General features: G+C 43.0%; 1 protein-coding gene across 1 annotated transcript; it reads left to right on the top strand.

Moving 5' to 3' along the window:
• Positions 1–1,072: 1,072 nt before the first annotated feature.
• On the top strand, positions 1,073–19,433 carry LOC133411897 (zinc finger protein GLI4). Its single transcript, XM_061694689.1, has 9 exons — positions 1,073–1,165; positions 6,179–6,874; positions 7,001–7,162; positions 10,087–10,194; positions 11,874–11,946; positions 12,034–12,118; positions 16,758–16,810; positions 16,891–17,001; positions 18,903–19,433. The coding sequence occupies exons 2-9, from the start codon at positions 6,284–6,286 to the stop codon at positions 19,004–19,006; spliced, it is 1,287 nt and encodes a 428-aa protein (XP_061550673.1). The 5' UTR covers positions 1,073–1,165; positions 6,179–6,283; the 3' UTR covers positions 19,007–19,433.
• The last annotated feature ends 319 nt before the right edge of the window (positions 19,434–19,752 follow it).

Genomic DNA, 19,752 nt, shown 5'->3' with positions numbered 1-19,752 from the left:
CTAATATCTTGAAGCAATAGGAGGTCACCAAAATATTAGAAACAGCTCTCAGTATGCTTATACGGTCATAATGTTGTGCCCTGTCAGTGTACATGCTCAGTATCCATCCATCCATTCTCTGTGCCGCTTCTCCTCACTAGGAGCGTGCTGGAGCCTGTCCTAGCTGACACTGGGTGAGAGGCAAGATACATCCTGAACTGGTTGCCAGCCAATCAAAGGGCACATATAAACAAACAACCATTCGCACTCACATTCACACCTACGGGCAATTTAGAGTCTTCAAGCAACCTACCATGCATGTTTTTGGAATGTGGAAAACTCTCGCTGGCACGGGGGAGAACCTGCAAACTCTATAAAGGTGAGGCTGGATTTGAACCCGGGTCCTCAGAATTGTGAGGCAGACATGCTAACCAGTCGGTCACCATGCCGCCATGCTCAGTATAATTATGTTTATTGTCTTGTGGTCTAATAATAATAATTTAATAGCAACAATAATTTACGTTTTATATAAGATTTTTATCACATTTCTTTTTTGCATGATATAATAATAATAATAATCACAGATTTGAAGTCCCATATTCTAATCAAAATAATATTAACAATTTAGTTTTTGCAGTATTTTAATTGTTATCATATGCTTTCTTGTTGTAGTCTGACCATTAAAATTTTTACTTTTACTTTTAATTAAAAGTAACTTTTTTTACTTTTAATTTTTACAAATTTTGACTTTTAAATTCTCACACAATTTTGGAGATTGTGTCAAAGAATAGTAATACTAACACCTGTATAGTACGACTAACACTACTGCTGCTGCTGCTGCTGCTGCTGCTGCTACTACTACTACTACTACTACTACTACCACTACTACTACCACTACTACTACTACTACTACTACTACTACTAAAATTAAATATGATTGAGCAGTATGGCACGGGGTCTTTTTTTCTTTTTTTGCACGTTGCAGCATGTGCGCGCGCCCCGCAGAAGCGTTGCCTTCAGCGTGCGCGCGCACCGACAAACCGCTCGGACGGGAGCAGTGGAGACGTCATATACGCTCAGCAGTCAGCGCCAACCTGGCTCGACCTGATTTGCGACGCTTTGACTCGCTCATACGGACCTCAGCCTCAAACGCCAGGTGACAAGCAGATGTTGCGTTACGTGTCATGTGAGTGCATGTATTCTACTTTTATTCCACCTTTTTAAGAGTTTATTTGGTGGGCATGCCACAAATACTGCAGCAAGCAATGTAATCGTGTGCTGATAATGTCATTATTAATGAATATTGTTTAGTAACTGAATAATATTTGCATGTTGTTAATTTGGAATGAGGATGAATTTACACTGCATAATTCAGATTTTGTGATGCTTTGTTTTATTGTTTGCGATATATCTATACAGTGGGTACGCAAAGCATTCAGACCCCCTTACATTTTTCACTCTGTGTTATATTGTAGCCATTTGCTAAAATCATGTAAGTTCATTTTTCCTCATTAATGTACTCACAGCACCCCATATTGACAGAAAAAAACGGAATTGTTGAAATCTTTGCAGATTTATTAAAAAATAAAAACTGAAATATCACACAGCTGTAAGTATTCAGGCCCTTTGCTCAGTATTTAGCAGAAGCATCATTTTGAGCTAATACAGCCATGAGTCTTTTTTGGGAATAATGCAACAAGTTTGTCACACCTGGATTTGGGAATCCTGCCTTTTCTCCTTGCAGATCCTCTCCAGTTCTGTCAGGTTGGATGGTGAACGGTGGACAGCCATTTTCAAATTTCTCCAGAGATGCTCAATTGGGTTTAAGTCTGGGCTCTGGCTGGGCCATTCAAGAACAGTCACGGAGTTGTTCTGAAGCCACTCCTTCGGTATTTTAGCTGTGTGCTTAGGGTCATTGTCTTGTTGGAAGGTGAACTTTCGGCCCGGTCTGAGGTCCTTAGTGGTCTGGAGAAGGTTTTCGTCCAGGATATCCCTGTACTTGGCCACATTCATCTTTCCTTCGATTGCAAGCAGTCGTTCTGTCCCTGCAGCGGAAAAGCACCCCCACAGCATGATGCTACCACCACCATGCTTCACTGTTGGGACTGTATTGGACAGGTGATGAGCAATGCCTGGTTTTCTCCACACATACCGCTTAGAATTAAGGCCAACAAGTTCTATCTTGGTCTCATCAGACCAGGGAATCTTATTTCTCACTATCTTGGAGTCCTTCAGGTTTTTTTTTTTTTTTAGCAAACTCCATGTGGGCTTTCATGTGTCTTCCACTGAGGAGAGGCTTCCGTCGGGCCACTCTGCGATAAAGCCCCGACCGGTGGAGGGCTGCAGTGATGGTTGACTTTTTAGAACTTTTTCCCATCTCCCGAATGCATCTCTGGAGCTCAGCCACAGTTATCTTTGGGTTCTTCTTTACCTCTCTCACCAAGGCTCTTCTCCTCCGATTGCTCAGTTTGGCCGGACGGCCAGCTCTAGGAAGGGTTCTGGTCGTCCCAAACGTCTTCCATTTAAGGATTATGGAGGCCACTGTGTTCTTAGAAACCTTAAGTGCAGCAGAAATTTGTTTCTAATGTTGGCCTGGTCTGTGCCTTGCCACAATTCTGTCTCTGAGCTCTTCAGGCAATTCATTTGACCTCATGATTCTCATTTGCTCTGATATGCACTGTGAGCTGTAAGGTCTTATATAGACAGGTGTGTGGCTTTCCTTATCAAGTCCAATCATTATTATCAAACACAGTTGGACTCCAATGAAGTTGGAGAACCATCTCAAGGATGATCAGAAGAAATGGACTGCACCCGAGTTAAATTTATGAGTGTCACAGCAAAGGGTCTGAATACTTATGGCTGTGTGATATTTCAGTCATATATATATATATATATATATATATATATATATATATACACACACACACACAGTCAGTCGTTTCGATACAGTATCGATACACCAGTGTCCGATATCAGTCTGATACTGATGCTGTCCGGCGTGTAATAACTGTCGTTTGTGATTGATATCGCCATTTATCGTTGATAATCTTGTTTTACCCAATATATCAACTATTTCAAAATCGCTAGCCTCTCAGCACAGTTGCCTATGTCATATTTGAATGTTTTCAGAAGACAAGAAAAACAAATTAAAAAAACAAGAAGAATCCAGTTTTCTCAACCTTCACGGTTACCTTCACTTGGATAACTGAGAATCTACACAGACATCCAGAAAAAGATTTTTTTTTTTTTTAGCAAGAACATTGCTTTTTAAAATTTAATTTAATGACTGATACACCAGTATCAGATATCAAAATTGTCGCTGTCGGACGTTTAAGAAAATACCGATTTTACGTAGCTAAATGTAGTTAATAACTGTTGTTTGTGATATATCGTCATGTAGCGTATGTTTTTCTTTCCAATATGCCAGTCACAATTTCTGTGTTGTGATATTATCAATGACAAAATACAATTGAAATAATATATAAAAATAATAATAATAATATATACAATATAAAGCGCTCGCATATCAAAATGTTCAAAGCAAAAAAATTGGCAGAATGACTGCTTGTGTCTCAAAAAGCTCATAAATCAGGTCACTCGTATCTCAAGGGAACCCTGTCCATCTTCCTGCTTACAATTCAACCAAGTTCATTTATTTTGTGCATCAACCCCCTCTCTCGTGAGGCCAATAAAGTAACTGTTATCGCCATGATTTCACTTGGTCGTAGCTTGTGGCTGTTGACAGTCCGTGTAAACAGTATGGAGGTCAGCGGAGGAGCGGCAGTTACAGGAAAGTAAATGTCCATTTGTTATTCCAGCTCTTCCCCTCAAAGCTGCTGTGCAAACAACCACCAACCCTAACCCTCTAACCTTAACCTTAATCCTATCCCCTAACTATAATCCTAACCCTTACCCCTAACCCTCTATCCCTATCCCTAACCTTGGCCCTTTCGCTAACCCTTAAACCCTATCACCATCCTAACCTAACCATGCCCCTAACACAAACCCTGCCCTAACCCGAGATCCTAAAGATAACCCTCGACCCTTAACCCTGAATGTGTTTAAAAGCACAATTTAGTAGGTCTCACAAGGTGATGTTATTTTGAAAATGGGGGTCCGGAACTCAACAAGTGGACCGCGGCCAACTACTGGCATTACTGTGGACACACGGGGGCTCACGGGTCATTAAAAAAGCCCAGCAACGGGTTTTGAAAGGGGTTACATCATTGTGTTATCTGGGCCGGTGTAGGAAGAGAGGATCGATGTGGTTGCATCTCTGGATCCCAGTGACGTTTTTCACTCGCCGTCCAGACCAGGAGGCATGTGCCTTTGTAAGTCAAGAGCACACATTTGCTGGTTTTGAAAGGCCACAGCTGTGTTTAGCTAAGCTCAGCCAGTGCGTCTTTAAAAGACACCACATGAGACTGGGCTGCCATTTCGCTGTACAGTGTGCTGGCTCGCGGCTGGCTTTGTGGGAAAACTTTTCTTAGTTTTACCGTAACACTCTTCTTCTTCAGCCCAGAGTGTTTTTTTAATGGTTGTATTCCTTGTGGAACTTTGAATGGGGGTCTGGTGTGATGCTTCATAAAGTCTTGAGTATCCTTAGGGTTAAGACTACCCCTAACCCAAACCCTTCATTGAGGTATCTTTAGGTTAACCCTATCCCCTTTCCCCAACCCTAGGTAAGGCTAATGCTGACCCTAACCCCAAGCACGATTCCAACCCCAACTCCAAGCTGACACTAACCCTAACCTAAACCTAGCCCTAACCTGAGTGACCCCCTAACCGTCACTTACCCTTAATACTTAACCTAGCTAACATTAACCCTTACACAAGCTACACCTAACATGCATCCAAGCTAAAACTAAACCCTAACTATTAAACACTAACTCTAACCTCTAAATAACTCTAACCCCTAACTCTACCCTTAATCACTATCCTTTGCTAACATTAATCCCTGACCTAAACTCTAACTGACAAAAGCACTAAGATAACCTAACTAGTGTTAACATTAAATAAGATCAAATATAGATATCCATCCATTTTCTGAGCCGCTTCTCCTCACTAGGGTCGCGGGCGTGCTGGAGCCTATCCCAGCTGTCATCGGGCAGGAGGCGGGGTACACCCTGAACTGGTTGCCAGCCAATCGCAGGGCACATACAAACAAACAACCATTCGCACTCACAGTCATGCCTACGGGTAATTTAGAGTCTCCAATTCATGCATGTTTTTGGGATGTGGGAAGAAACCGGAGTGCCCGGAGGAAACCCATGCAGGCACGGGGAGAACATGCAAACACCACACAGGCGGGGACGGGGATTGAACCCCGCACCTCAGAACTGTGAGGCTGACGCTCTAACCAGTCATCCACCGTGCCGCCAAATATAGATATGAGAATGAATAATATTATTTTTTCATTAAACTATTTTAATATTTTAACTTCATCCACCAAATGACCCGACTCATGTCCTTTTAAAAAATGTGACCCTTGACGACTTAAGTTTTTCCACCCCAGTCCAGGGTGAATCCTAACCTTAACCCGTGAATTCTAAAGCTTGTCCATCCATCTCTGTTGACACACACTTTAAATCTCTTTAATTAGGATTGGCTCACAATTCCCACGCCTCCATGTTACAGGAAGGGCCATAAAACAGTAAACCAGACTGTACCAGTAAACCACGTGCATGAAACATACACTTAAAGACCGCCTGGTCTTTCAGAAGTCCACTTACTCATCGTCTGAGCCGCATTCGTATTAAAGAACCCGGTCGGGTCGTACCCATGACTCATTACCTGCCGTAAATGACATCAGCAGCATATGAGTGAAGCCACTAGAGAAGGTTTCTGTCATCTTTCCCAACTAACATGCTTCTGGACCAGGTTTCAGGTATTTATTTGCGCGCTCTCAAAAGTGCTTCCTAAAAACTTGTGACTTTCCAAACTCCTCCATGTCAAAGAAAAACCTCATGGTCAGAAGGACTTTTCTTTGATTTTAAAAATTTTCGTGGCATACTACTGAGTTGCACGTGTTCTCTTGCCAGTGGAATACAAATCTGCTGTGATGCCTCGCGCAAAAGTGCTTTCTTAATAACTTGTACCATACCAAACTCCTTGGTGTAAACACAGATTCCTGATCAAAAGGACTTTTCTTGGATTGTAATTGTTTTGTGTCACGTTGAGTTTTGTTGTTCCTACACAGTGCACATAAGATGTCTGACTGTGGGGATCCCACATGTTGAAGATGTGACTCTCGAGAGCCGAGAGATGTTCGACACGGCTTGACGGCATCCAATCAACACCCAAAATGTGGCCTCCAGACTTCAGACCCCCGGACTTCGGACCTCCGGACGCGCAGATGACTCTTCGCGGTTTCTTTGAAGATGTGGAGGACCAACAGGGACCGCCATATTCTGGGGTTCAGTCATCCATCCTCTCGGGTGGTGCTGGGGTGTGCTGTGCACCTAGGACTACCCTGTCCTCTCTGGACCTCACCTGCAGGTCCCACCCTAACAAAACCAAGGCGGAATTCTCCACCAGTCCTAAAACCTCCCATGTATTCTGCGTTAGTTCCCAACCGACCCTTCCTGTATCCTACGTTCTCCCTGGTTGGGCCACATCTAAAAAACTCCAGGAGGACCGTCTCTGCATAAAACAAGAGCCAACAGGGGACATGTTCCATGAGCAGCCATGTCTTTGGACTGACTGCAGTGCCACCTGCAGGAGCCGGGAGGAACTGGCGAGGCACATAGAGAAGGTGCACGTGGACCGGCGTAAGGGTGAGGAGTTCGCCTGCTTCTGGGCTGATTGCGTCCGATGCAGAAAGCCTTTCAATGCACGCTACAAGCTGCTCATCCACATGAGGGTGCACTCTGGGGAAAAGCCCAACAAGTGCATGGTGAGTTGATAAGAAACCCCAGACCTAGGAGAAAATGTCCTTAACGAAGAGAGGCAAAAGCAGAGGAAACGAGAAAAAGGTAAAAATATTTTTAAAATGTCATGTTTTTGTTGCGATTATCTGCAGTTTGAAGGCTGCTCCAAAGAATTTTCCCGTCTGGAGAACCTGAAGATCCACCTGCGGAGCCACACGGGGGAGAAGCCATACATCTGCCAGCACCTCGGTTGCTTCAAAGCCTTCAGCAATTCCAGCGATCGAGCCAAGCACCAGCGAACGCACCTCGACACGGTCAGTCCACAGTTTAACCACCACCGCTTTATACTGTCCATATCTGGCAGAAAAAAAACAATTAAATGCTTTGGCTTTATGTAAGTCTTAGGAATAAGAAAAGTAATAGCATACTTGTTTCAAACAAGCCACACATTTTGTCCTTTGATTTGATTGTACTACATTGAGAAATAACACCCATCCTTAAATGGGTGAAATGAGATGGCTACCATACAGTAACAGTCTGTGGGCTGAAATCGCATAAACTGATTTAATTTTAAGACCCTACAAAGTGTATTCAGAGATTTTTTTTTTCTAAATACATTATACATGTTTGAAGATAATTGCTGGAAACATGCAAAAACAAACTGAGATCAACAAAGCACTCCATTGTGAAGAAATAACATTAAAATGTTTTTCACCATTTCAGTTTTCCTGATTTTTTGATGGGCGTTGCTAAAACAGTGCATAGTGGTGATTTGGCGTCCACCATGAGTAAGAGTATAAGAAATTGATCTACTTCAGTCGCATCAGTAGTTATCCGGCTCAATTACAACTTTCAGTTAGCTAGCTATGTCTACACTTTGAAAAATGTATCTTCCCTTCGGATACTCCACTGACGTGGCCAATTTAGAGCGCCTCGTTGTCGCAGCATGAAAAAGTCCCGCAATGACCCGATGGGATATAGTCCAGGCACCGGAGACTTTAAACAGATGTATTTTCATGGCTCAAACATATAGGGATGTGTAGGCATAAGAAAGATGCTACACGAAGTAGCCTCCATTTTTCTTGATCGTAGCAGTGATATTTGATTGATGGTTGACAGCTGAGCGGGGCATGGTTTCAGCACATTCAGGAGACACGCCCACAGCATCTGAGATCGGAGAGCATGGCTTAATTTTTCACTATTTTGAGACCTTATTTTGCATACTTTAGCGTTTTTTTTAAATCACTCAAATTTGGCCGGGTTGTTAACAACATTCTTCTCTGTGGCGTGTCAAATTTACAAGACATTTATTTTCACTTTACAGGGACTTTAAGGACTGTGATGTTGGGAAACACTATGTAAATATGTCCACTAGTGACTGTAAATGCCAAAGGAAATACATCCAAGCGATGAGTATTCAGAATCCTTGGAGAAGAGATTTTGGCGACAAACTTAATAAACTCTGAAACTCCCCAAAAAGTGCATGAATATGAATAGAATTGTGTGCAAAACAGCATGGATTGCTTGATCCTCAAAATTGTCACGTCTTCTGCATAGTTGGCTAATTGGACTCATTTTTGAAGATTGTGAAATCACAATGGCCGCTGCGGACCGATGCCACGAGCCACAGTTATTTTTACAACTGCCAGCAAGCGATGAGGACTTAGCGTTGAGCCGGCAAATGTTACACCAGTGACCTATTGTTGTAACAAGGCGCGAGAAAGGTTTTTTTTTCTTTCCTCCTTCTTCTTGTGGCTTCACGCTAAAAGACTTGCTGCCGGGCGAATAAAAATCTTGTCAAATGGATGCATGCCCAAAAAAAAGTCTCCTGTGGTCGTACTATTCAGGTCATAAGTGAATGTGCTTGAAGGGAGACATGTTTGTTTTTAATGCCTGTTGCTCAATGCAGTTTTTCCTGAAATAATCAGAGAAATTCTGGGAAATCTGCACCCCCTGACCCCAATATCCTATCTCGAGACCATTACGTTTTACCATGAAAACAATCTGTAAAAAACAAACAAAACAAAAAAAAAAACAGCAGCAGCAAGCAAATCCTACGGAGCCCCTAAAGGGATATGGGAAGAAAAAAAAAAAAGAAACGTGTTTCTCATTCGAACGAGACACTTTCTCATTAGAACGAGAAACTTTCTTGTTCGAATGAGAAAATTTCCCGTTAGAATGAGAAACTTTCTCGTTTGAATGAGAAACGTCTACCTGTCTGTCTACCTGTGAGTGGTAGCTTATTTACACACACACACACACACACACTAGCAAATATGGTTCATATATGGCTATTCTATTCTATAGCCTATACTCTAAATTCGTGTGATGAAAGTTTACATTTATACTTACCTAATCTTCTTTTAGTTGGTCAATGACACTATGAGGTATATTCCTTGTTTTGAGGAAAGAGAAAGTCCTCTTCTGTTGCTATTCTCTCAGCTGACATGTTGAAAAATCAAGTTGATGTAGGATCAAAAAACTTTCAAATATGTTTGTTTTCAGGCACCAAAACGGCTGTTATGCATTGTGATGTGACATGTCACCTGATGTTCATATAATAAAATGAATAGATGCAACGAGGTGCATTTAGCTATAATGGTAGTTGATGACAAATGTTTAAAGGTCCTGTATTTTGGCAAAACAACTTTTTCTAGTATTTGAGATGTAATGTTGTCTTTATGGTCCCTCAGTAAACATGTGAAATATGAATTCAAATGGTCCACGCATTCCTGAGTTCCAGAGGTTTTTCGGGCAAGAGCCCTGAAATTAGGTCATTCGAATTTCTCAAACTTAGCTACATCACTAGCCAAGATCTCCGCCTACCTCTCTGCTCCCAAACCAGCGTTGTAAACATAGCAATCACGTGTGCTCGTACAAGTGGATCTTCTACACGGAGGCAAGGGGCGGTCTTAGCCAAATATGGCCAAAGCAGATACAAAACTGGATCAAACAGAAATAGCTGTCAGAGGGGCCTTTTCTGGACACAAAAACCAAGGTGTTTTTTTTTAAATGAATTTGACACTTTTATACTAAGTTAGAGAGTCACTTTATGGAGGTCTAAATAGCCAAAATATGAGACCTTTAAGTCTTGGTGAAGGTCTGCAATCTGTATACTGTACTTTAAAAGGTTGACAACCTGTTGAGCTGTTGCAGGTTGATTTTTACTTTTTCCTCATCAAGCTTGTTGTTGTCTGGCACATAAAATTCGTCTGTTGCTGTTGTTTTTCACTCACAGAAGCCATACGCCTGCCAGATCCCGGGGTGCACCAAGCGCTACACTGACCCAAGCTCTCTGCGGAAACACGTCAAGACTCATTCAGCCAAAGGCATCCAAGAGCCCAAGGTCCAACTAACACCAATAGGAAACTTTATTTCCAATTGTTTGCATATGTTTACTCATGGACTGTCTAACTCTGTGTTCATTTTGTCTATTTTTGCCAAAATATTTTTTCCCCATGGGTATTAGCACTAAGAAAAGTAGAAGCCACACATTTTGTCTTTTGGTCCAATTATAATCCATGGAGACATTTCTTCCGTGTTTGTGCCCTTCTCCTGAAATTTTATGGATACGGACGACAGAACATTGGGGGTCAATGTTGCAATTCAAATCGAACAATTTACAGAAATGGCAGACACCTTCCAGTCCGTCCTTGCATGAAGAACTGGTGTTTTCAGAGTTAGCGTGTCTCTGATCAATAGGATGAAATGAAGGATTACGCACACATACCCTGGAAGTTGGGATGAGGGAACCCATTGTTCTGTGCTATCTGGACCCAGTTTGTTTTCATTGGAGGCAAGTGACACACTGAGAGGATTTGTTGGTCTTAACCACAACCACGTGTGAGCTCGCGTGCCGCAATGTGAAAACTACAATTTGAGGATTTCAACCTGAAACCACACAGAATGAGGACCTGGAACCACATAGGATTTGACCTTGGAACCGCAAAGGATTTGTACCAGAAACCACTTAGGGTATAGATGTAGAACCACATAGGTTATGGACCTGGTTCCAGATACGATTTGGAACAGAAACCACATGGGATTTGGACCAGGAACCACACTGAGTATGTACCTGCAACAACACAGGATATGGACCTGGGTGAAGACAGGATACTGACCTGGTTACACATTTGGACCAGGAACCACATAACATCTATGCCTTGAGCAACATGAAATTTGGACCTGGATTTTCGAAGGCTTTTGGACGTGAACCCACATTGAATTTGAATCTAGAACCAAAAAGATTCTGAACCTGGTTACGCATAGAATTTGTATCTGGAGCAACATTGGCTTTGGATTTAAAGCCAAATGTGATTTAGACCAGAAACCTCATCTGATTTGAACCTGTAACCACTTTACATTTTAAACCTGTAACAACATAGGAATTGGCCTTGGAATTACACTGGATTTGGCCCATAGGAGTTGGACCTGGAAACAAACATGATTTGAAACAGGAACCAAGCAGGATTTGGAGCAGGATACACACAGGTTTAGACCAGGAACCACATTGGATGTGAACCTGAAACTTCATAGGATTTGGAACAGGAACCACACCTACTTTGGACGTGTAACCACATGTGCATCGTCACTCATTATCAAAGTGTTTTATTGTTACCTATTATTAACTATTATTATCAAGGCGGCTCGGTGGACGGCTGGTTAGATCATCTGCCTCACAGTTCTGAGGACTGGGGTTCAATCCCCGCCTGTGTGGAGTTTGCATGATCTCCCCGTGCCTTCGTGGGTTTTCTCCGGGCACTCCACTTTCCTCCCACATCCCAAAAACATGCATGGTAGGTTAATTGATGACTCTAAATTGCCCGTAGGTGTGAATGTGAGTCTGAATGGTTGTTTGTTTGTATGTGCCCTGCGATTGGCTGGCAAGCAGTTCAGGGTGTACCCCGCCTCCTGACCGATGATAGCTGGGATAGGCTCCAGCACGTGATGAGAAGCGGCTCAGAAAATGGATGAATGGATGGATATTATTATCAAAGTGTGAACTATATTTTGTCATTCTCACAGATTCACATGTACGCGGTACCAGAATCGGACCTGTTCAACAGCTCAGCTTTTCCAGGCTTAGACAACTTCCCAGGTATACCAACTATACGCAACGCACACACACACACACACACCACCACCAAACCCTTGAGGTGGACTAATTCTCCACTGTCTCTTTCAGGTTCTTCCACTAACGGAGAGAGCTCGGACCATGTGCCCCTCCAAGCCGACATCCACTCTCTTGGCATGGGAGGAAGCTTCCACGGGTCAGTAAAACGGTCGACTTCCTGTTTGCTTTTTGTATTTTTGCTGTTGTTTACTTAAACTCCGAGTTGTCCGAGTTCTCGGGTGTTCGACCTGAGAGCTTCCACTGTGGTTGTGTTAGTTTACATCTGCGTAAAACAAACGTCTGCTCTTCATTAAGCCAACTGGACTACAGATGGTTTGGACACAGGAAGTGAGTAAGAACGTTTCGTCCAGTCAGAAGCGAGCAGAGCTTGCCCATCACCATGAGGCTGATTTATGAAGCCTCCAGCAGAACGCCAGGCCCCCCGCCAAATCCCACCTCAGGGGACCCACAAGAAGGAACGCTCCATCGTCCATCCAAACCCCCTTTACAATCCCCCCACTGCATATCATCCCTGCAGTTGCTTTTCTTTTTGCACTTGGCAGCCTTCGGTTTCCATGTTGAGTCAGAGTGTTTGTGCACACTCAGCACATTCCTGGATAACCCCCCCCCCCACCCCCACCCCCCCCCCCCAGCCCCTGGATACACCCCTCTGCACCCCCCTCTAGCTAAGGTGGAAAGCGTATCGTGCAATAATAATGTTTTTCCACTGCAGGAGATTTAAATCTTTTGGAGGACCAATGTGTGTTTGGACCTATTGTCTAAATTTTGTTAATTTTTTAAGGGGTTATAAAGAAACCCCTGATGTGTTAGTTCGACATACCCTAAAACATGGCTCTTGGAGGCTCTGAGTGATATTGGGAACAATTTGATTTGCCACTTACAGTACATATACCCTGGAACGAATAAGTTTTTGTGTGTTTGGACGTATTGTCTAGATTTTGTGTCATCTATCTGTCCAGTATACGTGGTTCAAATTTGGTGGGAATCGGACAAATGTCCAGGACTAGTTCGCTCAAGAAGGACCCCTGGAAATAGCCAAAATGACCACAAATGGCTGGTTCAAACCAAAATGGCAGACTACCTGAATCTTTTCCAGCATGGCTTTTTGAGACCCCAAGTATTTAAAGTCCTCCACCCTTGCTATCTCTTCTCCCTGAAGCCTCACTCTTCCCCAACCACCCTCCTCATTCATGCACATATGTTCTGTCTTACTCCGGCTAATCTTCATTCCTCTACTTTCCAGTGCATGCCTCCATCTTTCAGAATCAGAATCATCTTTATTTGCCAAGTATGTCCAAAAAACACAAGGAATTTGTCTCCGGTAGTTGGAGCCGCTCTAGTACAACAGAACAGAACACAATTTACAGAACACTTTGGAGACATAAAGACATTGACACAAAACAATTGTGCAAAAAGATGCAGAGTCCTCTTGCACTTAGAGCAGTTCGAATGACTAATATTGCAATAGTCCGGTGCAATGACCATTGTGCAAAGGGCGCTGAGACTTCAAGGAGTGTATGCGCTTTAAAGTGACGAGTAGTGCGATCATCTGGGACAATGTTGGTTGTACAAATGTTACAGATACTCAATCAGTGTGCAAATGGAGCAGATGCTACTCTGGCATGAGTGGCCAGTAGATGCAAATAGTGCAGCATGGCGAGACAACTACAGTGAGTGCACGAGTAATACATAATTGGCCCCACAGAAATGTGACAACGAACTCAAGTCCAAAAATTGCCAGCTTGTTGTAATGGAATTATAGGTTAGGTGTTTAAGAAGTTGATCGCAAGAGGGAAGAAGCTGTTGGAATGTCTGCTAGTTCTAGTTTGCATTGATCGGTAGCGCCTACCTGAGGGAAGGAGCTGGAAGAGCTGGTGACCGGGGTGCGGAGGCTCCGAGAGGATTTTGCACGCCCTTGTCTTAGTTCTGGCAGCGTGCAAGTCCTCAATGGTGGGTAGGGGGGTACCGACAATCCTTTCAGCAGTTTTGATTGTCCGTTGCAGTCGGAGTTTGTCCTTTTTTGTCCTTTTTTTGGCATGCACACTTTCCAGTGCATGCCTCCATCTTTCTAACTGTTCCTCCACCTGCTCCCTGCTTTCACTACAGTGAAAGTCATCAATGTCATCTGCATCTTTTGCACACAAAAAAAATGTGCCGGCATTACCAGATAACTATTAACCCTTTATTGCTCAGTGATTGTTTTTTTGTCCATGTCTTTATGTCTCAAAAGTGTTCTCTGTCAATTGACTGTCTGTTCTCGTACTAGAGCAACTCCAACTACCGGAGGAAAATTCCTTGTGTGTTTTTTGGACATACTTGAGAAATAAAGATGATTCTGATTCTGATCTGCAAACATCATGGTCCACGGGGATTCCAGTCTAACCTCATCTGTCAGCCTATCCATCACCACTGCAAACAGGAAGGGGCTCAGGGCTGATCACTGATGCAGTCCCACCTCCACCTTATATTCGTCTGTCACACCAACCGCACACCTCACCACTGTTCTGCTGCCCTCGTACATGTCCTGTATTATTGTAACATACTTCTCTGCCACTCCAGACGTCCGCATGCAGTACCACAGTTCCTCTCTGGGTACTCTGTCATAGGCTTTCTCTAGATCTACAAAGACACAATGTAGCTCCTTCTGACCTTCTCTGTACTTTTCCATCAACATCCTCAAGGCAAATGATGCATCTGTGGTACTCTTTCTATGCATGACACCATACTGTTGCTCGCAAATACTCACTTCTGTCCTGAGTCTAGCCTCCACTACTCTTTCCCATGTGTGACTCATCAACTTTATTCCTCTATAGTTCGCACAGCTCTGCAGATCACCCTTGTTCTTAAAAATGGGCACCAGCACACCTTTCTTCCATTCCTCAGCCATCTTCTCACGCTCTAGAATTCTATTGAACAAGCTGGTCAAAAATGCCACAGCCATCTCTCCTAGATGCTTCCATACCTCCACAGGAATGTCATCAGGACCAACTGCCTTTCCATTTTTCATTCTCTTTATGCCTTTCTAACTTCCCCCTTACTAAGCATCGCCACCTCTTGGTCCACCACACTTGCCTTTTCTACTCTCCCTTCTCTCTCAATTTCCTCATTCATCAAGTCCTTGAAGTATTTGTTCCATCAAGCTAGCACAAGTCAACATATTTCCATCTCTATCCTTAATCACCCTAACCTGCTGCACATCCGTCCCATCTCTATTCCTCTGTCTGGCCAACCTGTATCGATCATTTCCTCCTTCTTTAGTGTCCAACCTGGCATAAATGTCATCATATGCCTCTTGTTTGGCGTTTGCCACCTCTACCTTTGCCCTATGTCGCATCTCAATGTATTCGTTCCGCCTCTCCTCAGTCCTCTCACTGTCCCACTTCTTCTTAGCTAACCTTTTTCCTTGTATGATTTCCTGTACTGTGATGTTCCACCAGCAAGTCTCCTTCTCTCCTTTCCTGCCAGATGATACACCAAGTACTCTCCTGCCTGCCTCTCTGATCACCTTGGCTGCAGTGGTCCAGTCTTCTGGAAGCTCCTCCTGTCCACCGAGAGCCTGGCTCACCTCTTCCCAAAAAGCTGCACAAAACTCGTCCTGTCTCAGCTTCCACCACATGGTTCTCTTCTCTGCCTTTGTCTTTCTAATCTTCCTCCCCACCACCAGAGTCATTTTACACACCACCATCATATGCTGTCTAGCCACACTCTCCCCTACCACTACCTTACAGTCGGTAACCTCCTTCAGATTACATCGTTTGCACAAGATGTAATCCACCTGCGTGCTTCTACCTCCGCTCTTGTAGGTCACCCTATGTTCCTGCCTCTTCTGGAAAAAAGTGCTCACGACAGCCATTTGCATCCTTGTTGCAAAGTCTACCACCATCTGTCCCTCCAAGTTCCCTTCCTGGATGCCGTACTTACCCATCACTTCTTCATCACCCCTATTTACTTCACCAACATGTCCATTACAATCTGCACCAATCACAACTCTCTCTCTGTCTGGGATGCTCAGAACTACTTCGTCTAGCTCCTCCCAGAATTGCTCTTTCATCTCTACGTCACATCCTACCTGTGGGGCATAGCCACTGATCACATTATACATAACACCCTCAATTTCAAGTTTCAGCCTCATCACTCGATCTCATACTCTTTTCACCTCCAAGACATACTTAGCCAACTCTTCTTTTAAAATAACCCCGACTCCATTTCTCTTCCCATCTACACCATGGTAAAATAATTTAAACCGTGCCCCTAAACTTCTAGCCTTACTGCCTTTCCACCTGGTCTCCTGGACACACAATATATCAACCTTTCTCCTAATCATCATGTCAAACAACTCCTGAGATTTTCCTGTCATAGTCCCAACATTCAAAGTCCCCACATTCAGTTCTAGGGTCTGTGCTTTCCTCTTCTCTTTCTGCCAAAGAACCTGCTTTCTACCTCTTCTTCGACTTCGACCCACAGTAGCTGAATTTCCACCGGCGCCCTGCAGGTTGACGGCGCGGGTGGCGGACGTTGTTAACCGGGGCCACGACCGATCCGGTATGAAACTCGTTGGATGAACGCTCATATTTGCTTGGCAAAGTTTTAAGCCGGATGCCCTTCCTGACGCAGCCCTCTGCATGCCATGCCCCAAATTCCACAGGGAGTCAGTCATTTTGGTTTGAAGCACCTATTTTGCACTAAATTGCACCCATTGGGAAGTTGAAAATGTTCGAAATTGAATTTGTATTGCTATGATGAACAACAAGTGATGAACACACTTTGATTGACAGGAGGAACACACTGTTTATGGCCTCAACTGACACCCCACTGCAACAACAACACGGTACTCATGGCAACGAGCTACCGCAACAACACCAAGATCATATCGTGGCCTCACTCCAGTTTGACACTGCTTTGCTTTAGCGTTTCCAGGGGGACTCTTTGGGGAGAGGAGAACATCTCGGCCACCTGGTGAAGGAGGTTTTGCTGAACCTGCCGCATGTTTCCTGCAAGCCTCGACAGCACCCCCTGCAGGTAGGGATAGTGAATGCACAGAATGCAGAGCACAAGTTCTTTTGACAAACATGGCATCTCTTGTACTAAACACAAGCCAGCTCGTGATCACAAACACATTATTAGAGATCTCCCGATACAACTTTTTCACTTACGATCCGATACCGATATTGCTGCTTCTAGTTTTGGCCGATACCGATTACAGTGTGATCCGATACCAGCAATTATCATACATACTTTTCTTATTTTGTAGAATGGAAAGTTAGAAAAGGCTTGATCAAGTGATATTACTCATTCACTCATTCATTCATCTTCCGTTCCGCTTATCCTCACTAGGGTAGTGGGCGTGCTGGAGCCTATCCCAACTATTTTCGGGCGAGAGGCGGGGTACACCCTGAACTGGTCACCAGCCAATCGCAGGGCACATATAAACAAACAAACATTCACACCTAAGGGCAATTTAGAATCTTCAATTTCTCTCCCATGCATGTTTTTGGGATGTGGGAGGAAACCGGAGTACCCGGAGAAAACCGATGCAGGCATGGGGAGAACATGCAAACTCCACACAGGCGGGCCCTGGATTTAAACCACGGTCCTCAAAACTGTGAGGCAGATGTACTAACCAGTCGTCCGCTGTGCCGCCCGATATTACTTAAACAGAGAAAAATAATTAGCTACAGTAGGTATGAGGAATAACTGACCCAATTATTATTAAACAATGGGTTACACAAAGTAACTTCAAACATAGGAATGTACGACAATTGAATCAAATTTTAAAAAATGATATCAGAAAATCTTGAAAAAGAACTTAAATAAAATCAAGATTAAATCCATCCATCTATTTTCTGTACCACTTTATTCTCACAAGGGTCGCGGGCGTGCTGGAGCCTATCCCAGCTATCTTCGGGCGAGAGGCGGGGTACACCCTGAACTGGTCGCCACCCAATCGCAGTAACAAAAATATATTTATTTAAATTGCAAAATAACCACATCTTGACTTAAACATAAGCATATTCTACAATTGATAGATTCAATAAAAAATAATTGACAAAACCATGAAAAACAACCTCAATAAATAATAAATACAAATTATACTTTTAAAGTGCAAAATAATGATTGAAGTTCAATTCAGTTATTTTTTACTGTCAGTATAGGGTGGGAACAGCATTTGGTTTCTCCACATGTGCTGCAATGAATCTGGGCTATAGTTTTTTTCCCGCTGTTCCTGTTATGCACGTCTTGACCTCTGGGGGGCAGTATGATGCACGCAAGGAGATACACGCTTTCAGTAATAAAGAACGTAAAAGTCACAATCGAATATTGTTAATATAACTCGTCTTTCACAGCGTTGGATGGATATATGCATGAGAGTATTGTTACATTGCCGTTTATAGAGCATTTATGTACCAATGTTCATTATTTTGAGAGTTTGATGCTAATTTTCGTGAGTTCGTCAATGGTGTTTTTCATTGTGTGTTAGCTTTGAGCGAGGGATTTTTGTGAACAAAAACAGAGAAAGACACGGAAGTCTGTCATGTATATGAACATTCAATAGGTTTAATTCTTTTGTTATGTGAGTTTAGTTTTAAAGTGAACTTCGCCTGGAGTGTTAATAAACGACTTCGAGCAAGACATTCAACCCTACACCTTGCTATTGTGTTAGCACCTTAGCAACCTGTTGTTGCTATTGTGTTAGCACCTTAGCAACCTGTTGTTGTTGTGATCACCATGAAATGGACTGCTCGTGTAAGAGTGGTCAAAGGAGCGATTTTACATCCACTCCAGTCCAATACAATACTTGTTCTTTTGCTGACATCGGACCGATATCCGATCCGATTTTCCACGGTCATACAAGAATAGCCTTAGTAACGAGGAACATGCTGCTTCACCAAGTCGTGTGAAGTTGTTTTTTTCTCCTCCAGCGTTTGACTTGATGCACGACCTGGACGACGACAACTTCCTGTTCCAGACGGGAGCTGTGGAACGCCGCCCCTCTCGCGTGGACGCCGTCTACCTGGACTCGTGACCGCCAACCTGGAAAAAAAAAACTCAAGCTCGACATCTTTGCGGGTTGGTTTTTGCAACTGTTATGGTATTTCTGAATATATTTACTCAACTGCAGATGAGGGATGGCCGTTATTTTTTTGTGCCAAAAAAATAAAAGCTGTTTTTTTTCCCTTCAAATGTTCGCCTTTAAAAGCACTTTAAATATTATACATTTATGTCAATAAAATTACCGCAACATGCTAGGTTCAATTAGCAATATAGCGAGTTTGTGCAACAGCTAACGTTTAGGCTTTGATAACATCTTTATTCATCTTCTCACCAAATATAAAAAGTGTGCCTCCATTGGTCGTCATTTTTGTTTGTTATGTAGAACTGTTGCTCCCTAGTGTGCATGTATCTAAACACATTACATATGCATGGTCAACTTGATACTGCAGGGTCATACGTACAAAGGAGTGTTAATGAAAAAACAAAACTAAAATATGAGAATAAAGTCACAATCATCTGAGAATTTATTTTTTTTTATAGAAAAAAAAACACATTTAAGGAATATTTTTTATGCATGATGCGTGTGGGTATTTTTATACTCACTTGTTAAAGTATGACTTTAATCTTGAAATAATACGAATTCTTTCCCAAATAAATACTATACTACTATTTTTTTCTATTAAAATATTTTTCTTAATGTGATAAAATACAGCTATTCCTTGAAAAACTCTTTTTGGGGGGGACATTTTGCATAGTAAATCATAGCATTACGAGATT

Source organism: Phycodurus eques, chromosome 13, assembly GCF_024500275.1.
Source record: "Phycodurus eques isolate BA_2022a chromosome 13, UOR_Pequ_1.1, whole genome shotgun sequence".
NCBI lineage: Eukaryota > Metazoa > Chordata > Actinopteri > Syngnathiformes > Syngnathidae > Phycodurus > Phycodurus eques.
This window is presented reverse-complemented; position numbering and strand designations above follow the sequence as displayed.